We start from the raw sequence: 23,858 nt of genomic DNA on the forward strand, positions 1-23,858 counted from the left end.
TTACAACTTTAGCAGCCACACTGCCTACATGCATTTTAAACCAGGGTTTGTAATAACGTCACTGCCACAAACAGGAAAAATGTATATAACAATGTCTACATTCATCACAACTGTTTCAATGGGGAAGTGGTTCATGGTCTCTGCTGCGGAGGACCTTGGAGGGTCGGTAGATTGGAGTGGGGCCGGGGACGGTGGTGGGAGGGGCGGTGGTGATGGGGGGGGGCAACTCCCTCATATGGAGGTGCAGGTGACGCAGGGAAACAATGGAATGGTACGTCATTCTACCAGGGGTGTGTGATTCAACCAGGACATCATGATTCATCTCAATGGGTCGATTCAGGCAATGCTTGAAGGGCAGCGTTGTTTTCCAAGTGCAGACAGATCCAGTACAGGCCACTCATCTCTTTGAAACATCTATCCCCTTAATCCCACTCCCTCTGCTCTTTCCCAACCACCCCGTAAACCTTTCTCCTTCAATCCCATCTGTTGAAAGTTCCTGTCGAATCTGCTCCCGCCGCCCGATCAGGCAGCACCTTCCTGGCCACTGTAACCTGTCGCTTTTCAAAACAAAACATTCTCATCGCCCCAACGCCTGGGCCCTTTCCCCATTCCCGTCAATCTGTGCCCCCTCTGCTTACCGACCCTCCTGTCTCTGGGAATCACCTTCCCCTCATTTACTCCGTCCAAACCCCTCGTGGATTCGGACGCCTCGATTAAATCTCCCCCTTAGCCTTCTCTGCCCCGGGGAGAACAATCCCAGCTCCTCCCGGAGTCTCCACGAGGACTGAACGCCCTCATCCCTCACTCCGCACCCCCTCCGGGTCCTCGACCTCGTGTCTCGTCACCGTCCCAACGATCAACAGCCTCCCATTCCCAACTGCTCGAACTAGTCCAGCCTTCAAATGTCTTCACCCTTCACTCCCCACACATCGTGTGCACCATCTACAAGATGCACTGCAGGAACTCACCAAGACTCCTTCGACAGCACCTTCCAAACCCATGACCTCTACCGTCTAGGACAAGAGCAGCAGATACCTGGGAACCCCACCCCCTGGAGGTTCCCCTCCGAGTCACTCCCCACCCCGACTGGGAAATATATCGGCCGTTCCTTCACTGTCGCTGGGTCAAAATACCTCCCTAACAGCTCAGTGGATGGACCTACACCTCAGGGACTGCAGCGACTCAAGAAGGCGGCTCCCCCACCACCTTCTCAAGGGGCAATTAGGGATGGACCATAAATGCTGGGCCCGGCCAGCGACGCCCACATCCCGCGGATGAACAAGAATAAAGATGAAGTTAGCACAGTGCGATCCCAGCCTACCGAGAGGATTTGATCTCCTTTCCTGAGCTCGCCGCTGAGGTCTGCTGGCCCACCAGCCAGGATGAAGGAGATGAAGATTCCTTCTCCATCCTCACCACCCACAATGTTAAATCCCAGTCCTGTCGATCCCCGATGTATAATCACTCTCCGAGGCTCCCTGTGAGAAAGAAATCAAGAACTGACACAGCGGAAAGTGGACATCGCATCTGACGGTGCGTCTGAACCCCCAGCGAGACGGAGGGCGCCACGGCAGAATCAGGAACCATTCAACCAAACCCGATCCACGTCCCATCACCCACAGCAGACACAGACCCCCGCCCCGTCACCCACAGATACACCCCCGCCCCGTCACCCACAGACACACCCCGCCCCGTCACCCACAGACACACCCCCGCCCCGTCACCCACAGACACACCCCCGCCCCGTCACACACAGACACACCCCCGCCCCGTCACCCACAGACACACCCCCGCCCCGTCACCCACAGACACACCCCCGCCCCGTCACCCACAGACACCCCCCCGCCCCGTCACCCACAGACACACCCCCGCCCCGTCACCCACAGACACACCCCCGCCCCGTCACCCACAGATACAGCCCCGCCCCGTCACCCACAGATACACCCCCGCCCCGTCACCCACAGACACCCCCCCGCCCCGTCACCCACAGATACACCCCCGCCCCGTCACCCACAGATACACCCCCGCCCCGTCACCCACAGACACACCCCCGCCCCGTCACCCACAGATACACCCCCGCCCCGTCACCCACAGATACACCCCCGCCCCGTCACCCACAGACACACCCCCGCCCCGTCACCCACAGATACACCCCCGCCCCGTCACCCACAGATACACCCCCGCCCCGTCACCCACAGATACACCCCCGCCCCGTCACCCACAGACACACCCCCGCCCCGTCACCCACAGACACACCCCCGCCCCGTCACCCACAGACACACCCCCGCCCCGTCACCCACAGACACACCCCCGCCCCGTCACCCACAGACACACCCCCGCCCCGTCACCCACAGACACACCCCCGCCCCGTCACCCACAGACACACCCCCGCCCCATCACCCACAGATACACCCCCGCCCCGTCACCCACAGACACACCCCCGCCCCGTCACCCACAGACACAGACCCCTGTCCCATCACCGTGTGGGGGAATCACAGACCCCGTCCCGTCACCGTGTGGGGGAATCACAGACCCCCGTCCCATCACCGTGTGGGGGAATCACAGACACAGACCCCCGTCCCGTCCCCGTGTGGGGGAATCACAGACCCCCGTCCCGTCACCGTGTGGGGGAATCACAGACACAGACCCCCGTCCCATTACCGTGTGGGGGATTCACAGACACAGAACCCCGTCCCGTCACCGTGTGGGGGAATCACAGACCCCCGCCCCATCACCGTGTGGGGGAATCACAGACCCTGTCCCGTCACCGTGTGGGGGAATCACAGACCCCGTCCCGTCACCGTGTGGGGGAATCGCAGACCCCCGTCCCATCACCGTGTGGGGGAATCACAGACACAGACCCCCGTCCCGTCACCGTGTGGGGGAATCACAGACCCCCGTCCCGTCACCGTGTGGGGGAATCACAGACACAGACCCCCGTCCCGTCACCGTGTGGGGGAATCACAGACACAGACGCCCATCACGTCATCGTGTGGGGGAATCACAGACCCCCGTCCCATCACCGTGTGGGGGAATCACAGACACAGACCCCCGTCCCGTCACCGTGTGGGGGAATCACAGACCCCCGTCCCGTCACCGTGTGGGGGAATCACATACCCCAGTCCCGTCACCGTGTGGGGGAATCACAGACACAGACCCCCGTCCCATCACCGTGTGGGGGGATCACAGACTCCCGTCCCGTCACCGTCTGGGGGAATCCCAGACACAGACCCCCATCCCGTCACCGTCTGGGGGAATCACAGACGCCAGTCCCGTCACCGTCTGGGGGAATCACAGACACAGACCCGCGTCCCGTCACCCACAGATACACCCCCGCCCCATCACCCACAGATACACCCCCGCCCCGTCACCCACAGACACAGACCCCCAACCCATCACACACAGACACACCCCCGCCCCGTCACCCACAGATACACCCACGCCCCGTCACACACAGATACACCCCCGCCCCGTCACCCACAGACACACCCCCGCCCCGTCACCCACAGACACAGACCCCCGCCCCATCACCCACAGATACACCCCCGCCCCGTCACCCACAGATACACCCCCGCCCCGTCACCCACAGACACCCCCGCCCCGTCACCCACAGACACCCCCCCGCCCCATCACACACAGATACACCCCCACCCCGTCACCCACAGACACCCCCCGCCCCATCACCCACAGACACACCCCCACCCCGTCACCCACAGACACACCCCCGCCCCATCACCCACAGACACACCCCCACCCCGTCACCCAGACACACCCCCGCCCCGTCACCCACAGATACACCCCCGCCCCATCACCCACAGACACCCCCCCGCCCCATCACGCACAGATACATACCCGCCCCGTCACCCACAGATACACCCCCGCCCCGTCACCCACAGATACACCCCCGCCCCGTCACCCACAGACACACCCCCGCCCCGTCACCCACAGACACACCCCTGCCCTATCACCCACAGACACAGACCCCCGCACCGTCACCCACAGATACATCCCCACCCCATCACCCACAGATACAGATCCCTGCCCCGTCACCCACAGACACAGACCCCCGCCCCGTCACCCACAGATACACCCCCGCCCCATCACCGTGTGGGGGAATCACAGACACAGACCCCCGTCCCATCACCGTGTGGGGGAATCACAGACCCCCGTCCCATCACCGTGTGGGGGAATCACAGACCCCATCCCGTCACCGTGTGGGGGAGTCACAGACACAGACCCACGTCCCGTCACCATGTGGGGAATCACAGACCCCCGTCCCATCACCGTGTGGGGGAATCACAGACCCCTGTCCCATCACCGTGTGGGGAAATCACAGACCCCCCTCCCATCACCGTGTGGGGGAATCACAGACACAGACCCCCGTCCCATCACCGTGTGGGGGAATCACAGACCCCGTCCCGTCACCGTGTGGGGGAATCACAGACACAGGCGCCCGTCCCGTCATCGTGTGGGGGAATCACAGACCCCCGTCCCATCACCGTGTGGGGGAATCACAGACCCCCGTCCCGTCACCGTGTGGGGGAATCACAGACCCCCCGTCCCGTCACCGTGTGGGGGAATCACAGACACAGACCCCCGTCCCGTCACCGTGTGGGGGAATCACAGACACAGACCCCCGTCCCGTCACCGTGTGGGGGAATCACAGACCCCGTCCCGTCACCGTGTGGGGGAATCACAGACACAGACGCCCGTCACGTCATCGTGTGGGGGAATCACAGACCCCCGTCCCATCACCGTGTGGGGGAATCACAGACACAGACCCCCGTCCCGTCACCGTGTGGGGGAATCACAGACCCCCGTCCCGTCACCGTGTGGGGGAATCACATACCCCAGTCCCGTCACCGTGTGGGGGAATCACAGACACAGACCCCCGTCCCATCACCGTGTGGGGGGATTACAGACTCCCGTCCCGTCACCGTCTGGGGGAATCCCAAACACAGAGCCCCGTCCCATCACCGTCTGCGGGAATCACAGACGCCAGTCCCGTCACCGTCTGGGGGAATCACAGACACCCGTCCCATCACCGTCTGGGGGAATCACAGACCCGCGTCCCGTCACCGTCTGGGGGAATCACAGACACAGACCCCCGTCCCGTCACCGTGTGGGGGAATCACAGACCCCCGTCCCGTCACCGTCTGGGGGAATCACAGACCCCATCCCGTCACCGTGTGGGGGAATCACAGACACAGACCCCCATCCCATCACCGTGTTGGGTAATCACAGACACAGACCCGCGTCCCGTCACCGTCTGGGGGAATCCCAGACACAGACCCCCGTCCCGTCACCGTCTGGGGGATTCACAGACCCCCGTCCCATCACCTTGTGGGGAAATCACAGACCCCCGTCCCGTCACCGTCTGGGGTAATCACAGACACAGACCCCGTCCCGTCACCGTGTGGGGAATCACAGACCCCCGACCCGTCACCGTGTGGGGGAATCACAGACCCCCGTCCCATCACCGTGTGGGGGAATCACAGACCCCCCTCCCATCATCGTGTGGGGGAATCACAGACACAGACCCCCGCCCCATCACCGTGTGGGGGAATCACAGACCCCCGTCCCGTCACCGTGTGGGGGAATCACAGACACAGACCTCCGTCCCGTCACCGTGTGGGGGAATCACATTCCCCCTGTCCCGTCACCGTGTGGGGGAATCACAGACACAGACCCCCGTCCCATCACCGTGTGGGGGAATCACAGACACAGACCCCCGTCCCATCACCATGTGGGGGAATCACAGACACAGACCCCTGTCCCATCACCGTGTGGGGGAATCACAGACTCCCGTCCCGTCACCGTCTGGGGGAATCCCAGACACAGACCCCCGTCCCATCACCGTGTGGGGCAATCACAGACGCCCGTCCCATCACCGTGTGGGGGAATCACAGACCCCCGTCCCGTCACCGTGTGGGGGAATCACAGACACAGACCCCCGTCCCATCACCGTCTGGGGGAATCACAGACCCCCGTCCCGTCACCGTCTGGGGGAATCACAGACCCCATCCCGTCACCGTGTGGGGGAATCACAAACACAAGCCCCCATCCCGTCACCGTGTGGGGGAATCACAGACACAGACCCCCGTCCCGTCACCGTGTGGGGGAATCACAGACCCCCGTCCCGTCACCGTGTGGGGGAATCACAGACACAGACCCCCGTCCCATCACCGTGTGGGGAATCATAGACACAGACCCCCGTCCCGTCATCGTCTGGGGGAATCACAGACCCCCTTCCCGTCACCGTGTGGGGGAGTCACAGACACAGACCCCGTCCCGTCACCGTGTGGGGGAATCACAGACACAGACCCCCGTCCCGTCACCGTGTGGGGGAATCACAGACACAGACCCCTGTCCCGTCACCGTGTGGGGGAATCACAGACCCCTGTCCCATCACCGTCTTGGGAAAGCACAGACACAGACCCCCGTTCCGTCACCATGTTGGGGAATCACAGACACAGACCCCCGTCCCATCATCGTGTGGGGAAATCACAGACCCCGTCCCGTCACCGTGTGGGGGAATCACAGACCCCCGTCCCATCACCATGTGGGGGAATCACAGACCCCCGTCTCGTCACCATGTGGGGGAATCACAGACACAGACCCCCGTCCCGTCACCGTGTGGGGGTGTCACAGACCCCCGTTCCATCACCATGTGGGGGAATCACAGACCCCCGTCCCGTCATCGTGTGGGGAAATCACAGACCCCGTCCAGTCACCGTCTGGGGGAATCACAGACCCCCATCCCTTCACCGTGTGGGGGAATCACAGACACAGACCCCCGTCCCGTCACCAGGTGGGGGAATCACAGCCCCCGTCCCGTCACCAGGTGGGGGAATCACAGCCCCCGTCCCATCACCGTGTGGGGGAATCACAGACCCCCGTCCCGTCACCGTGTGGGGGAATCACAGACCCCCGCCCCGTCACCATGTGAGGGAATCACAGACCCCGTCCCATCACCGTCTGGGGGAATCACAGACCCCGTCCCAACACCGTGTGGGGGAATCACAGACACAAGCCCCCATCCCGTCACCGTGTGGGGGAATCACAGACACAGACCCCCGTCCCGTCACCGTGTAGGGGAATCACAGACCCCCGTCCCGTCACCGTGTGGGGGAATCACAGACCCCCGTCCCGTCACCGTGTGGGGGAATCACAGACCCCCGTCCCATCACCGTGTGGGGGAATCACAGACACTGACCCCCGTCCCATCACCGTGTGGGGGAATCACAGACCCCCGTCCCAACACCGTGTGGGGGAATCACAGACACAAGCCCCCATCCCGTCACCGTGTGGGGGAATCACAGACACAGACCCCCGTCCCGTCACCGTGTAGGGGAATCACAGACCCCCGTCCCGTCACCGTGTGGGGGAATCACAGACCCCCGTCCCGTCACCGTGTGGGGGAATCACAGACCCCCGTTCCATCACCATGTGGGGGAATCACAGACCCCCGTCCCGTCATCGTGTGGGGAAATCACAGACCCCGTCCCGTCACCGTCTGGGGGAATCACAGACCCCCATCCCTTCACCGTGTGGGGGAATCACAGACACAGACCCCCGTCCCGTCACCAGGTGGGGGAATCACAGCCCCCGTCCCGTCACCAGGTGGGGGAATCACAGCCCCCGTCCCATCACCGTGTGGGGGAATCACAGACCCCCGTCCCGTCACCGTGTGGGGGAATCACAGACCCCCGCCCCGTCACCATGTGAGGGAATCACAGACCCCGTCCCATCACCGTCTGGGGGAATCACAGACCCCGTCCCAACACCGTGTGGGGGAATCACAGACACAAGCCCCCATCCCGTCACCGTGTGGGGGAATCACAGACACAGACCCCCGTCCCGTCACCGTGTAGGGGAATCACAGACCCCCGTCCCGTCACCGTGTGGGGGAATCACAGACCCCCGTCCCGTCACCGTGTGGGGGAATCACAGACCCCCGTCCCATCACCGTGTGGGGGAATCACAGACACTGACCCCCGTCCCATCACCGTGTGGGGGAATCACAGACCCCCGTCCCAACACCGTGTGGGGGAATCACAGACACAAGCCCCCATCCCGTCACCGTGTGGGGGAATCACAGACCCCCGTCCCGTCACCGTGTGGGGGAATCACAGACCCCCGTCCCGTCACCGTGTAGGGGAATCACAGACCCCCGTCTCGTCACCATGTGGGGAATCACAGACACAGACCCCCGTCCCATCACCGTGTGGGGGAATCACAGACCCCCGTTCCATCACCATGTGGGGGAATCACAGACCCCCGTCCCGTCATCGTGTGGGGAAATCACAGACCCCGTCCCGTCACCGTCTGGGGGAATCACAGACCCCCATCCCTTCACCGTGTGGGGGAATCACAGACACAGACCCCCGTCCCGTCACCAGGTGGGGGAATCACAGCCCCCGTCCCGTCACCAGGTGGGGGAATCACAGCCCCCGTCCCATCACCGTGTGGGGGAATCACAGACCCCCGTCCCGTCACCGTGTGGGGGAATCACAGACCCCCGCCCCGTCACCATGTGAGGGAATCACAGACCCCGTCCCATCACCGTCTGGGGGAATCACAGACCCCGTCCCAACACCGTGTGGGGGAATCACAGACACAAGCCCCCATCCCGTCACCGTGTGGGGGAATCACAGACACAGACCCCCGTCCCGTCACCGTGTAGGGGAATCACAGACCCCCGTCCCGTCACCGTGTGGGGGAATCACAGACCCCCGTCCCGTCACCGTGTGGGGGAATCACAGACCCCCGTCCCATCACCGTGTGGGGGAATCACAGACACTGACCCCCGTCCCATCACCGTGTGGGGGAATCACAGACCCCCGTCCCAACACCGTGTGGGGGAATCACAGACACAAGCCCCCATCCCGTCACCGTGTGGGGGAATCACAGACCCCCGTCCCGTCACCGTGTAGGGGAATCACAGACCCCCGTCTCGTCACCATGTGGGGGAATCACAGACACAGACCCCCGTCCCATCACCGTGTGGGGGAATCACAGACCCCCGTCCCGTCACCGTGTGGGGGAATCACAGACCCCCGTCCCATCACCGTGTGGGGGAATCACAGACCCCCGTCCCGTCACCGTGTGGGGGAATCACAGACCCCCGTCCCGTCACCGTGTGGGGGAATCACAGACACAGACCCCCGTCCCGTCACCGTGTGGGGGAATCACAGACACAGACCCCCGTCCCGTCACCGTGTGGGGGAATCACAGACACAGGCACCCCGGGACAGTGAGAAAGGAACATAGTTAGACATTATCTTGGGGACAGGGCAATGAGTGAGACCCAGGGCAGACCATAGAAACCGTAACGCAGTGAAAATCTGCTCACCTGGGAATGTCATCCTCTCCCATTAATCCTTTGGGAATAGGGGAATATCTGCGTGGAGAGGTAGGAGTGAGAGTCTGTGTGTAATCTGTCGCCAGGTAGTTGGAATGTCCCATCTCACTGTCCAGGTGCTGTGAATAAGCTAAATAATGAACAGCCAAGTTAGCAGATCCCAAAACATACGGGAGAAGCAGCAGTTCCGAATTGTAATGGATTCCCTCGCAACTATTCAAGCATTCAAGTCTGACGTTTTCATAGAAATATTTAGACACAGTAACCGTGCTTCATTGCGTCGGAGTGACTCGGGAACACACGGCAGGGCTGCCAACTGCGTTAAAATATGGAGCAGTTCACGATGGGAACAGCAGGAGGCAATTCAGCCCCTCGAATCTGTTCCACCAGTCAATGAGACGTCGTTGATCCCGATCTCAACTCGACCCGCCCGCACAGCGTCCGTCACCTTTGACCCAAAGAAAATCTATCAATCTCAGTTTGAACATTTCCAAATAAAAACCCCAGACCAACAACCTTTTTTTTCAAGAGATGGGCGAGTTGCAGACTCCCGCTCAACTTACTGTGAGTAAAGCACCCTCTACACTGTCCCCATCACACACTCCCAGGACAGGTACAGCACGGGGTTAGATACAGAGTAAAGCTCCCTCTACACTGTCCCCATCAAACACTCCCAGGACAGGTACAGCACGGGGTTAGATACAGAGTGAAGCTCCCTCTACACTGTCCCCATCAAACACTCCCAGGACAGGTACAGCACGGGGTTAGATACAGAGTAAAGCTCCCTCTACACTGTCCCCATCACACACTCCCAGGACAGGTACAGCACGGGGTTAGATACAGAGTAAAGCACCCTCTACACTGTCCCCATCAAACACTCCCAGGACAGGTACAGCACGGGGTTAGATACAGAGTAAAGCTCCCTCTACACTGTCCCCATCAAACACTCCCAGGACAGGTACAGCACGGGGTTAGATACAGAGTAAAGCTCCCTCCACACTGTCCCCATCAAACACTCCCAGGACAGGTACAGCACGGGGTTAGATACAGAGTAAAGCTCCCTCTACACTGTCCCCATCACACACTCCCAGGACAGGTACAGCACGGGGTTAGATACAGAGTAAAGCACCCTCTACACTGTCCCCATCAAACACTCCCAGGACAGGTACAGCACGGGGTTAGATACAGAGTAAAGCTCCCTCTACACTGTCCCCATCAAACACTCCCAGGACAGGTACAGCACGGGGTTAGATACAGAGTAAAGCTCCCTCCACACTGTCCCCATCAAACACTCCCAGGACAGGTACAGCACGGGGTTAGATAGAGTAAAGCTCGCTCGACACTGTCCCCATCAAACAGTCCCAGGACAGGTACAGCACGGGGTTAGATACAGAGTAAAGCTCCTTCTACACTGTCCCCATCAAACACTCCCAGGACAGGTACAGCACGGGGTTAGATACAGAGTAAAGCTCCCTCTACACTGTCCCCATCAAACACTCCCAAGACAGGTACAGCACGGGGTTAGATACAGAGTAAAGCTCACTCTACACTGTCCCCATCAAACACTCCCAAGACAGGTACAGCACGGGGTTAGATACAGAGTAAAGCTCCCTCGACACTGTCCCCATCAAACAGTCCCAGGACAGGTACAGCACGGGGTTAGATACAGAGTAAAGCTCCTTCTACACTGTCCCCATCAAACACTCCCAGGACAGGTACAGCACGGGGTTAGACACAGAGTAAAGCTCCCTCTACACAGTCCCCATCAAACACTCCCAGGACAGGTACAGCACGGGGTTAGATACAGAGTAAAGCTCCCTCTGCACTGTGTCCATCAAACACTCCCAGGACAGGACAGCACAGGGTTAGATACAGATTAAAGCTCCCTCTGCACTGTGTCCATTAAACACTCCCAGGACAGGTACATCACGGGGTTAAATATGGAGTAAAGCTCCCTCTACACTGTCCCTATCAAACACTCTCAGGACAGGTACAGCACGGCGTTAGATACAGAGTAAAGCTCCCTCTACACTGTCTCCATCAAACACTACCTCCATCAAACACTCCCAGGACAGGTACAGCACGGGGTTAGATACAGAGTAAAGCTCCATCTATACTCTCCCCATCAAACACTCCCAGGACAGGTACAGCACGGGGTTAGATGCAGAGTGAAGCTCCATCTACACTGTCCCCATCAAACACTCCCAGGACAGGTACACACGGGGTTAGATACAGAGTAAAGCTCCCTCTACACTGTCCCCATCAAACACTCCCAGGACTGGTATAGCACGGGGTTAGATACAGAGTAAAGCTGCCTCTACACTGTCCCCATCAAACACTCCACGGACAGGTACAGCACGCGGTTAGATACAGAGTAAAGCTCCCTCTACACTGTCCCCATCAAACACTCCCAAGACAGGTACAGCACGGGGTGAGATACAGGGTAAAGCTCCCTCTACACTGTCCCCATCAAACACTCCCAGGACAGGTACAGCACGGGGTTAGATACAGAGTAAAGCTCCCTCTACACTGTCCCCATCAAACACTCCCAGGACAGGTACAGCACGGGGTGAGATACAGGGTAAAGCTCCCTCTACACTGTCCCCATCAAACGCTCCCAAGACAGGTACAGCACGGGGTGAGATACAGGGTAAAGCTCCCTCTACACTGTCCCCATCAAACACTCCCAGGACAGGTACAGCACGGGGTGAGATACAGGGTAAAGCTCCCTCTACACTGTCCCCATCAAACACTCCCAGGACAGGTACAGCACGGGGTGAGATACAGGGTAATGCTCCCTCTACACTGTCCCCATCAAACACTCCCAGGACAGGTACAGCACGGGGTTAGATACAGAGTAAAGCTCCCTCTACACTGTCTCCATCAAACACTCCCAGGACAGGTACAGCACGGGGTTAGATACAGAGTAAAGCTCCCTCTACACTGTCCCCATCAAACACTCCCAGGACGGGTACAGCACGTGGTACAGGGTGAATCTGCCTGCACACTGGCTTACAGGTGGTGATGTCTGGAGGGGCGTACGTGTCGTTGATATAGAGGCTGGTGGCTTTGGCAATTTTGAGGTACACAATGTCCGATGTGTTCTTCAAAGCAGCTACTGCATCTTCGTGCATCACATCCTCTAGTCCAACGTTGTTCACCTGAGGTGGAAAAGAAAGGTGGTCAATACGAGCAAGGAATTCCTTTCAAACGTACGGGGCACCTGCTGTGTGCCCTCCCCTGGTCAGCGATCTGACTGGTTTCTCAGTCTGGAAAATATTAAGTTCGCCTCGAGAGGATCGACTGAGGGGTTTGCCCGGAGCTGGCAGCCGTTGGTCGACTTCTTCAAGGAAAATAGCGGCAAGATTCGGGAGGGTAAAAGCGGGGCGGGGGGAGGAAAACGGGAAGCATGGTCGTTTAAATCAAGGACAGGGAACTTAGTCCACGGATAATTAGGAAATAGGGTGGGGGTCGTAGGGGATGTTATTTTTTGCATGTGTCGGTTGTTTAAGAAATGTTAAAGTGTTAAAACTGTGAAAATTAGAAATTACAAATAAAATATTTTCTAAAACAAAAAAAGAGGGAAGAGAGAGAGATGGAGAGAGAGGGAGGGGAGAGAGGGAGAGAGAGAAAGAGAGAGAGGAGAGGGAATGAAAGAAAGAGGGATTGAGAGAGGGGGAGGAGTGGGAAAGAGAAAGGAAATGAGATTGAGAGAGAGGAGAGAGTGAGGGAGAGTCAGAGAGAGGGAGTGGGAAAGATAGAGAGAGAAAGAGAGGGGGTGAAAGAGAGAGAAAGAGTAGGAGAGAGAGAGGGTGTGAGATGGGGAGCGAGGGAGTGGGAAAGAAAGAGGGAGTGAAATGGAGAGAGAGTAGGAGAGAGAGAGGGTGTGAGATGGGGAGAGAGAGAGGGAGTGATATGGAGAGGGAAAGGGAGCGAGATGAAGAGAGGGAGAGACAAACTGAGAGAGATGGAGAAAGAGAGAGAGGGAAAGAGAGAGAGAGATAGACATAGAGAGAGGAGGAGGGGTTTCGGGAGGGAATTCCAGAGCTCAGGGCCCCGGGCAGCGGAAGTCAACGGCGGAGCGATGGAAATCGAGGGGGGTGCTCGAAAGGCCGGGATTGGAGGAGCGCAGAGATCTCGGAGCGTTGTCGGGGCTGGAGGAGGTTATAGAGATAGGGATGGGTGTAGAGGCTGGAGGAGGTTACAGAGATAGGGAGGGTTGTAGAGGCTGGAGGAGGTTACCGAGACAGGGAGGGTTGTAGGGGCTGGAGGAGGGTACCGAGACAGGGAGGGTTGCAGGTGCTGGAGGAGGTTACAGAGATAGGGAGGGTTGTAGGGGCTGGAGGAGGTTACAGAGATAGGGAGGGGTGTAGGGGCTGGAGGAGATTACAGAAATAGGCAGGGTTGTAGAGGCCGGAGGAGGTTACAGAGATAGGGAGGGGTGTAGGGGCTGGAGGAGGTTACAGAGATTGGGAGGGGTGTAGGGGCTGGAGGAGGTTACAGAGACAGGGAGGGTTGTAGAGGCCGGAGGAGGTTACAGAGATAGGGAGGGGTGTAGGGGCTGGAGGAGGTTACAGAGATAGGGAGGGGTGTAGGGTCTGGAGGAGGTTACAGAGATAGGGAGGGTTGTAGGTGCTGGAGGAGGTTACAGAGATAGGGAGGGTTGTAGGGGCTGGAGGAGGTTATAGAGATAGGGAGGGGTGTATGGGCTGGAGGAGGTTATAGAGATAGGGAGGGTTGTAGGGACTGGAGGAGGTTACAGAGATAGGGAGGGGTGTAGGGGCTGGAGGAGGTTATAGAGATAGGGAGGGTTGTAGGGACTGGAGGAGGTTACAGAGATAGGGAGGGGTGTAGGGGCTGGAGGAGATTACAGAAATAGGCAGGGTTGTAGAGGCCGGAGGAGGTTACAGAGATAGGGAGGGGTGTAGGGGCTGGAGGAGGTTACAGAGATTGGGAGGGGTGTAGGGGCTGGAGGAGGTTACAGAGACAGGGAGGGTTGTAGAGGCCGGAGGAGGTTACAGAGATAGGGAGGGGTGTAGGGGCTGGAGGAGGTTACAGAGATAGGGAGGGGTGTAGGGTCTGGAGGAGGTTACAGAGATAGGGAGGGTTGTAGGTGCTGGAGGAGGTTACAGAGATAGGGAGGGTTGTAGGGGCTGGAGGAGGTTATAGAGATAGGGAGGGGTGTAGGGGCTGGAGGAGGTATAGAGATAGGGAGGGTTGTAGGGACTGGAGGAGGTTACAGAGATAGGGAGGGGTGTAGGGGCTGGAGGAGATTACAGAGATAGGGACGGGTGCAGGGGCTGGAGGAGGTTACAGAGATAGGGAGGGTTGTAGGTGCTGGAGGAGGTTACAGAGATAGGGAGGGTGTAGCGGCCGGAGGAGGTTACAGAGATAGGGAGGGGTGTAGGGGGCTGGAGGAGGTTACAGAGATAGGGAGGGGTGTAGGGGCTGGAGGAGGTTACAGAGATAGGGAGGGTTGTAGGGGCTGGAGGAGGTTATAGAGATAGGGAGGGTTGTAGGGACTGGAGGAGGTTACAGAGATAGGGAGGGGTGTAGGGGCTGGAGGAGATTACAGAAATAGGCAGGGTTGTAGAGGCCGGAGGAGGTTACAGAGATAGGGAGGGGTGTAGGGGCTGGAGGAGGTTACAGAGATTGGGAGGGGTGTAGGGGCTGGAGGAGGTTACAGAGATAGGGAGGGTTGTAGAGGCCGGAGGAGGTTACAGAGATAGGGAGGGGTGTAGGGGCAGGAGGAGGTTACAGAGATAGGGAGGGTGTCGGGGCTGGAGGAGGTTACAGAGATAGGGAGGGTTGTAGGGTATGGAGGAGGTTACAGAGATAGGGAGGGGTGGAGGGTATAGAGGAGGTTACAGAGATAGGGAGGGGTGGAGGGTATGGGGGAGGTTACAGAGATAGGGAGGGGTGGAGGGTATGGGGGAGGTTACAGAGATAGGGAGGGGTGGAGGGTATGGGGGAGGTTACAGAGATAGGGAGGGGTGGAGGGTATGGAGGAGGTTACAGAGATAGGGAGGGGTGGAGGGTATGGGGTAGGTTACAGAGATAGGGAGGGGTGGAGGGTATGGAGGAGGTTACAGAGATAGGGAGGGGTGGAGGGGCTGGAGGAGGTTATAGAGATAGGGAGGGTTGTCGGGGCTGGAGGAGGTTACAGAGATAGTGAGGGGTGTAGGGGCTGGAGGAGGTTATATAGATAGGGAGGGGTGAAGGGGCTGGAGGAGGTTATAGAGATAGGGAGGGGTGTAGGGGCTGGAGGATGTTACAGAGATAGGGAGGGTTGTAGGGGGCTGGAGGAGGTTACAGAGATAGGGAGGGTTGTAGGGGCTGGAGGAGGTTATAGAGATAGGGAGGGGTGTAGGGGCTGGAGGATGTTACAGAGATAAGGAGGGGTGTAGGGGCTGGAGGAGGTTATAGAGATAGGGAGGGGTGTAGGGTATGGAGAGGAGGTTACCGATAAGGAGGGTTGTAGGGGCTGGAGGAGGTTACAGAGATAGGGAGGGGTGGAGGGTATGGAGGAGGTTACAGAGATAGGGAGGGTCGTAGGGGCTGGAGGAGATTACAGAGATAGGGAGGGTTGTAGGGGCTGGAGGAGGTTACAGAGATAGGGAGGGTTGTAGGGGCTGGGGAGGTTACAGAGATAGGGAGGGGTGTAGGGGCTGGAGGAGATTACAGAGATAGGGAGGGTTGGAGGGTATGGGGAGGTTACAGAGATAGGGAGGGATGGAGGGTATGGAGGAGGTTACAGAGATAGGGAGGGGTGGACGGTATGGGGGAGGTTACAGAGATAGGGAGGGGTGGAGGGTATGGGGGAGGTTACAGAGATAGGGAGGGATGGAGGGTATGGAGGAGGTTACAGAGATAGGGAGGGGTGGAGGGTATGGGGGAGGTTACAGAGATAGGGAGGGGTGGAGGGTATGGAGGAGGTTACAGAGATAGGGAGGGGTGGAGGGTATGGAGGAGGTTACAGAGATAGGGAGGGGTGGAGGGTATGGAGGAGGTTACAGAGATAGGGAGGGGTGGAGGGTATGGGGGAGGTTACAGAGATAGGGAGGGGTGGAGGGTATGGAGGAGGTTACAGAGATAGGGAGGGTTGTAGGGTATGGTGGAGGTTACAGAGATAGGGAGGGTTGTAGGGTATGGAGGAGGTTACAGAGATAGGGAGGGGTGGAGGGTATGGGGGAGGTTACAGAGATAGGGAGGGGTGGAGGGTATGGGGGAGGTTACAGAGATAGGGAGGGTTGTAGGGTATGGAGGAGGTTACAGAGATAGGGAGGGGTGGAGGGTATGGGGGAGGTTACAGAGATAGGGAGGGGTGGAGGGTATGGAGGAGGTTACAGAGATAGGGAGGGTTGTAGGGTATGGTGGAGGTTACAGAGATAGGGAGGGTTGTAGGGTATGGAGGAGGTTACAGAGATAGGGAGGGGTGGAGGGTATGGGGGAGGTTACAGAGATAGGGAGGGGTGGAGGGTATGGGGGAGGTTACAGAGACATCAAGTTCAGGGAGGGAGCATGATGAGAGATCAGTCTGGAATACGGTGAGAGAGCCCAGCATTGACACAGGGCAAAATGGGACAATGTTGTGGAGGTGGAGATGGACGCGGTGTGGGGGGCTGGGGGCAAGTACAAGCGCAGTCCCGCCCCCCCCCCCCCCGTTGGGAGCCACGGGCTGTGTTGAGGGGGTGTAGGGCACACGGCCAGGAACTCACAGCCAGAATCTTGTCTCCTATCTGTAGACGGCAGTCCTTGTGGGCTGCGCCCCCTTCGATGATCTTCGTGACGTATATGCTGTTGTCCCCGGGGATGTGCTGATTTCCAATTCCACCCGCTATGCTGAATCCGAGGCCTGGTACGAGAGAGCAAAGTAAACGTGTAGAGCATTGGGTCGCATCACTGACTCTCTGGAACACGTACAACTTTAGACAGTAATGTTCCCCTTCCATCAGAAACCTCCCCACTTCCAACGCCCCAGCTCCTAACCCCCACCCATGTAGTTCTCCGTTTTCACCGACCAAACACAGCCCCACCCCTCCCCCACATGGTCGCCCCTCGCTATCGGTTCAGTTGATACCATTAACACGTTCTGCTATCGTACCCTTTCCGCCGCTATTGACAATCTTCAACCCTCAGTGGCACCATTAATATTCCTCTTTGTCTTTACGGAGCTATTTTGGAAGAGGAGAAGGCACTGTTGTGTTATGTTACTTTGTGTAACATGAACTGCTACTGGATGTAGGCTTTACGAAAGGATGCTCCAGTCTCTGAAATGAGTTCAACATGTTTATTGAACTATTAACACAGTTCTCAAATGAGTTCGACTCTCTGCTAATCTAACTGCAGTAACTCAGTCTAACTGTAGCAGCTTGCTCTAAGCCACGTGCTGGGGTGTGACGCTGCTGATCAACCCTGTCTAACTCTCTCGATGTCTGTCTGTGGAAAGAGGCAGGGTGTGAGTGCCTCAGCCCTTTTATAGTGTTTATGTCATGCCCCCTTGTGGTGATGCCACCTCTGAGTGTCCTACCTGCCCATTGGTTGCGTCCTATTCTGATTATCCATTGGTTGCATGTTTGCATATCGTGACAGGCGCCACTGGAAGGGATCAAGCAAAGTGGGAGGAAGAGTTGGGGGAGGGTATGGAGGAGGGGGTTCTGGTGTGAGGTGCTGCGGAAGGTGAACGCCTCCACCTCGTGTGCGAGGTTGGGGCTGATACAGCTGAAGGTGGTGTACAGAGCGCACCTCACGAGGGCGAGGGTGAGCCGGCTCTTCGAGGGGTAGACGATGTGGGTGAACGTTGCTGGGGGGGGGCACTAATCACGTTCATATGTTTTGGTCCTGTCCAAAGTGGAGGATTACTGGAAGGAGGTTTTTAGGGTAATCTCTAAAGTGGTGCACGTGAAACTGGACCCGGGCCCCCGGGAGGCCATATTCGGGGTGTCGGACCAGCCGGGGTTGGAAACGGGCGCGGAGGCCGAAGTTGTAGCCTTCACCTCGTTGATCGCCCGAAGGCGGATCCTGTTAGGGTGGAGATCAACCCCTCCACCCTGTGCCCTGGCGTGGCGGGGGGACCTGCTGGAATTCCTAACGCTTGAGAAGGTCAAATTTGAACATGAGGGGAAGGATGGAGGGGTTCAACAATTCATGGGCGTTATTCATGATGCACTTTCGAGAATTGGATCACATCGAACATTATGGGGGGGGGGGGGGCTGGGAGAGTTGGGGGGGGGCTGGGAGAGTTGGGGGGGGACGGGGGCTGTGTGTGTTAATGGTGACTGTGGGTGATACCTGATTCCTCTTTGTCATTTGTTTGTGTGAACATGCGGGCCAATGTCTGGGGGTTTGGTGAGAGGATGGGATTGTTGTTATTGATGTGGGGATTGACATTACATTCGTTACTGATTATTGTTTTTTGTTGGGTGTAAATTTGAGAGAAAATGTGAAAAAGGAGGAGAATAAAAATATTTTTAAAAACATTCCCCTTTGTCTTCTGTCCGTGACTCCTGAGTCTATCTCTCCTGGGCTCCGACCTATGCCAACTCCTCTATTCTGTCCCACCTCCTCCAACCTCTTCCCAACTATACATTTCTGAACATTGCCATCTCACAGAAGGGTCACTGAGAAATGGGAATTCGGTGTCTCTCTCCACAGATGCTGCCAGACCTGCTGGGTTTATCCAGCGCTGTCTGCTCACGTTACATTGAACAGGTTGGGGCTTTTAGAAGGCTGAGCGGGCGACCGGATCGAGCTCTTCAAAACTCGGAAAGGGTTTTAATCGGGTCAACGGGGACAAGGTGATTCAACTTGTGGGTGAGACCAGAACCAGGAGGCCATCGATGTCAGAGAGACACTAATTAACCCAGTGGGAAATTCAGGAGACACTCCCTGAATCCAGGGAGTGGGGAGAATGTGGGACTCGCTCCCACAGGGAGTGGGGAGAATGTGGGACTCGCTCCCACGGGGAGTGGGGAGAATGTGGGACTCGCTCCCACGGGGAGTGGGGAGAATATGGGACTCGTTCCCACGGGGAGTGGGGAGAATGTGGGACTCGCTCCCACGGGGAGTGGGGAGAATTTGGGACTCGCTCCTTCGGGGAGTGGGGAGAATGTGGGACTCGCTCCCACGGGGAGTGGGGAGAATGTGGGACTCGCTCCCACGGGGAGTGGGGAGAATGTAGGAAATGCTCCCACGGGATGTGGGGAGAATATGTGGGAGTCGCTCCCACGGGGAGTGGGGAGAATGTGGGACTCATCCCACGGGGAGTGGGGAGAATGTGGGACTCGCTCCCACGGGGAGTGGGGAGAATGTGGGACTCGCTCCCACGGGGAGTGGGGAGAATGTGGGACTCGCTCCCACGGGGAGTGGGGAGAATGTGGGTCTCGCTCCCACGGGGAATGGGGAGAATGTGGGACTCGCTCCCACGGGGAGTGGGGAGAATGTGGGACTCGCTCCCACGGGGAGTGGGGAGAATGTGGGACTCGCTCCCACGGAGAGAATGTGGGACTCGCTCCCACGGGGAGTGGGGAGAATGTGGGACTCGCTCCCACGGGGAGTGGGGAGAATGTGGGACTCGCTCCCACGGGGAGTGGGGAGAATGTGGGACTCGCTCCCACGGGGAGTGGGGAGAATGTGGGACTCGCTCCCACGGGGAGTGGGGAGAATGTGGGACTCGCTCCCACGGGGAGTGGGGAGAATGTGGGACTCGCTCCCACGGGGAGTGGGGAGAATGTGGGACTCGCTCCCACGGGGAGTGGGGAGAATGTGGGACTCGCTCCCACGGGGAGTGGGGAGAATGTGGGACTCGCTCCCACGGGGAGTGGGGAGAATGTGGGACTCGCTCCCACGGGGACAATGTGGGACTCGCTCCCACGGGGAGTGGGGAGAATGTGGGACTCGCTCCCACGGGGAGTGGGGAGAATGTGGGACTCGCTCCCACGGGGAGTGAGGAGAATGTGGGACTCGCTCCCACGGGGAGTGGGGAGAATGTGGGACTCGCTCCCACGGGGACAATGTGGGACTCGCTCCCACGGGCAGTGGGGAGAATGTGGGACTCGCTCCCACGGGGAGTGGGGAGAATGTGGGACTCGCTCCCACGGGGAGTGGGGAGAATGTGGGACTCGCTCCCACGGGGAGTGGGGAGAATGTGGGACTCGCTCCCACGGGGAGTGGGTTGCAGGTTTACCAGGAGAGCTGACACAAACCAGGATTGTATTCTCTGTAATTGAGAAAGTTAAAGGGGGTGGATTTGATTGATTTTGAAGATGCACTGGGGAAGAGGCTGTACGGACAGAGAGGAACTATTTCCATTGGTCGGGGGGAGTCGAGGTCTAGCGGGGGCCGGGTTTAATAATCAGAGACACGCCTTTCAGGAGTGACGTGTGACAAAGGTACTGAGACCGGCTTCAGCGACTGGGCCAATATTCAAACGCTATTATGGAGACAGAAATACACTTGGTGTGAGGGTCTAACGGGAAGCAGTGTTTCCCCAGAGGCCTGCGTTTCAGGATTGGGGACTCGCTTGCGGGATCGGGGGTTCCTGCGCTTTCAGATCGGGGGCCTACGTTTTGTGGTCAGGGGCTGTCCATCAGCATCGGGGTCTGCGTTTCGGCATTGGGGCCTACATTTCCGGGACGGGGCCGGTGTCTCTGGATTGGGGACCTGCGTCTCTGGATTGGGGGCCTGCGTCTCTGGAATGGGGGCCTACGTCTCTGGAATTGGGGCCTACGTTTCCGGGACGGGGCCGGTGTCTCTGGATTGGGGACCTGCGTCTCTGGATTGGGGGCCTGCGTCTCTGGAATGGGGGCCCGCGTCTCTGGAATTGGGGCCTACGTTTCCGGGACGGGGCCGGTGTCTCTGGATTGGGGACCTGCGTCTCTGGATTGGGGGCCTGCGTCTCTGGAATGGGGGCCTGCGTCTCTGGATTGGGGACCTGCGTCTCTGGATTGGGGGCCTGCATCTCTGGAATGGGGGCCTGCGTCTCTGGATTGGGGGCCTGCGTCTCTGGACTGGGGGCCTGCGTCTCTGGATTGGGGGCCTGCGTCTCTGGACTGGGGGCCTGCGTCTCTGTACTGGGGGCCTGCGTCTCTGTACTGGGGGCCTGCGTCTCTGGATTGGGGGCCTGCGACTCTAGTTGGGGAGCCTGCGTTTCAGGATCGGGGGGTGGGTGGGCTGCGTGTCAGGCTTTCAACCTAATTTGTTCTGTATCCAGACCCGTCGAGAGGTCTCACCCTTAAGGAACATTTGGTTCTGACTGAAACCTTCACAGAAACACTGAAAACTCTGGCTGTGTCAAAACAATCACACGGCGAGAGCCCGAGCTCGCACTTACAAGAGCTGTGGAAGGTTTAATTACTGGTTGGGAATTCAAGAATTCTACATCTGCGGCAACAAACTAAACTGAAGGGTAAAGATGCAACTCATTAGGCATTATTTTAGAAGCTCTATATTTAGGGTGTTATAACGGATCACCACGCGTTGCAATTATGAGAAACAAGAATCTCGTTCTTCTTTTCCAAGGCAGGCTCTCTCTCCTCACTGCCTCCAATCGAGGTTTCACTAACGGCAAATACTGCGGCACTCCCTCAGTACTGACCCTCTGACAGTGCGGCACTCCCTCAGTACTGACCCTCTGACAGTGCGGCACTCCCTCAGTACTGACCCTCTGGCAGTGCGGCACTCCCTCAGTACTGACCCTCTGACAGTGCGGCACTCCCTCAGTACTGACCCTCTGACAGTGCGGCACTCCCTCAGGACTGACCCTCTGACAGTGCGGCGCTCCCTCAGTACTGACCCTCTGACAGTGCAGCACTCCCTCAGTACTGACCCTCTGACAGTGCGGCACCCCCTCAGTACAGACCCTCTGACAGTGCGGCACTCCCTCAGTACTGACCCTCTGACAGTGCGACACTCCCTCAGCACTGACCCTCTGACAGTGCAGCACTCCCCCAGTACTGACCCTCTGACAGTGCGGCACTCCCTCAGTACTGACCCTCTGACAGTGCAGCACTCCCTCAGTACTGACCCTCTGACAGTGCGGCACTCCCTCAGTACTGACCCTCTGACAGTGCGGCACTCCCTCAGTACTGACCCTCTGACAGTGCGGCACTCCCTCAGCACTGACCCTCTGACAGTGCAGCACTCCCTCAGTACTGACCCTCTGACAGTGCGGCGCTCCCTCAGTACTGACCCTCTGACAGTGCGGTGCTCCCTCAGTACTGACCCTCTGGCAGTGTGGCACTCCCTCAGCACTGACCCTCTGACAGTGCAGCACTCCCTCAGTACTGACCCTCTGACAGTGCGGCACTCCCTCAGTACTGACCCTCTGACAGTGCGGCACTCCCTCAGTACTGACCCTCTGACAGTGCGGTGCTCCCTCAGTACTGACCCTTTGACAGTGCAGCACTCCCTCAGTACTGACCCTCTGACAGTGCGGCACTCCCTCAGTACTGACCCTCTGACAGTGCGGCACTCCCTCAGTACTGACCCTTTGACAGTGCAGCACTCCCTCAGTACTGACCCTCTGACAGTGCGGCACTCCCTCAGTACCACACTGGGAGTTTGGGACTATGTGCTGAGGTCTCGGGAGAGAAAAGTGAGCTTCTGACGGGACGCAGAGGAGAGGATGAAGTGAGTCCCCGGTGGGAGCGAGTAACAGCCAGAAGGGTGAAATCGGAAGGGCCTCGGGTGTACATGTTCAGCCGGATACAGCGGAGAGTGTTGCCGCGGCTGACGCCGCAGATTTATCTCAGCTTCGTTACCTTTTGGCCCTTTGATCAGTTTGATCTCCATGAGCTTTTCTGCTGCAAGTTTTCTCCTCATTACATAGAGGCGGACAATGGAGCCGGCTTCCTTCAGGGCCTCGACAGCTGTGCTGTGGGTCACCTCCCTCACATCAACGTCATTTACAAACAGAATACTGTCATTCACCCTGCACATGAAAAAACAGCTCCGTTAATGAAACATCAGCTCCGTATGGCCAACCTCAAACTCCAAACAGTCCCGAATCAACAGCAGTGTCGGTGTGTGTATGTTATCAAACACTCCCAGGACAGGTACAGCACGGGGTTAGATACAGAGTAAAGCTCCCTCTACACTGTCCCCATCAAAAACTCCCAGGACAGGTACAGCACGGGGTTAGATACAGAGTAAAGCTCCCTCTACACTGTCCCCATCAAATACTCCCAGGACAGGTACAGCACGGGGTCAGATACAGAGTAAAGCTCCCTCTACACTGTCCCCATCAAACACTCCCAGGACAGGTACAGCACGGGGTTCGATACAGAGTATAGCTCCCTCGACACTGTCCCCATCAAACACTCCCAGGACAGGTACAGCATGGGGTCAGATACAGAGTAAAGCTCCCTCTACACTGTCCCCATCAAATACTCCCAGGACAGGTACAGCATGGGGTCAGATACAGAGTAAAGCTCCCTCTACACTGTCCCCATCAAACACTCCCAGGACAGGTACAGCACGGGGTTCGATACAGAGT

At 58.3% G+C, this 23,858-nt stretch overlaps 1 protein-coding gene across 4 annotated transcripts in view; it reads right to left on the reverse strand.

Annotated features, from left to right (window-relative positions):
- The window catches only part of LOC140404625 (disks large homolog 4), a 912,024-nt gene that overhangs the window by 71,953 nt on the left and 816,213 nt on the right, over window positions 1–23,858 (reverse strand). For all 4 annotated transcript variants that reach the window (XM_072493232.1, XM_072493231.1, XM_072493230.1 and 1 more), the window contains 5 exons: window positions 23,125–23,294; window positions 17,083–17,219; window positions 12,381–12,525; window positions 9,356–9,494; window positions 1,322–1,478 (listed from right to left, as the gene is read on the reverse strand). In XM_072493232.1, coding sequence (XP_072349333.1) covers window positions 1,322–1,478; window positions 9,356–9,494; window positions 12,381–12,525; window positions 17,083–17,219; window positions 23,125–23,294 — 748 coding nt within the window. The remainder of the gene's footprint in view (window positions 1–1,321; window positions 1,479–9,355; window positions 9,495–12,380; window positions 12,526–17,082; window positions 17,220–23,124; window positions 23,295–23,858) is intronic.

This window comes from Scyliorhinus torazame, chromosome 31 (assembly GCF_047496885.1).
Source record: "Scyliorhinus torazame isolate Kashiwa2021f chromosome 31, sScyTor2.1, whole genome shotgun sequence".
Taxonomy (NCBI): Eukaryota; Metazoa; Chordata; class Chondrichthyes; order Carcharhiniformes; family Scyliorhinidae; genus Scyliorhinus; species Scyliorhinus torazame.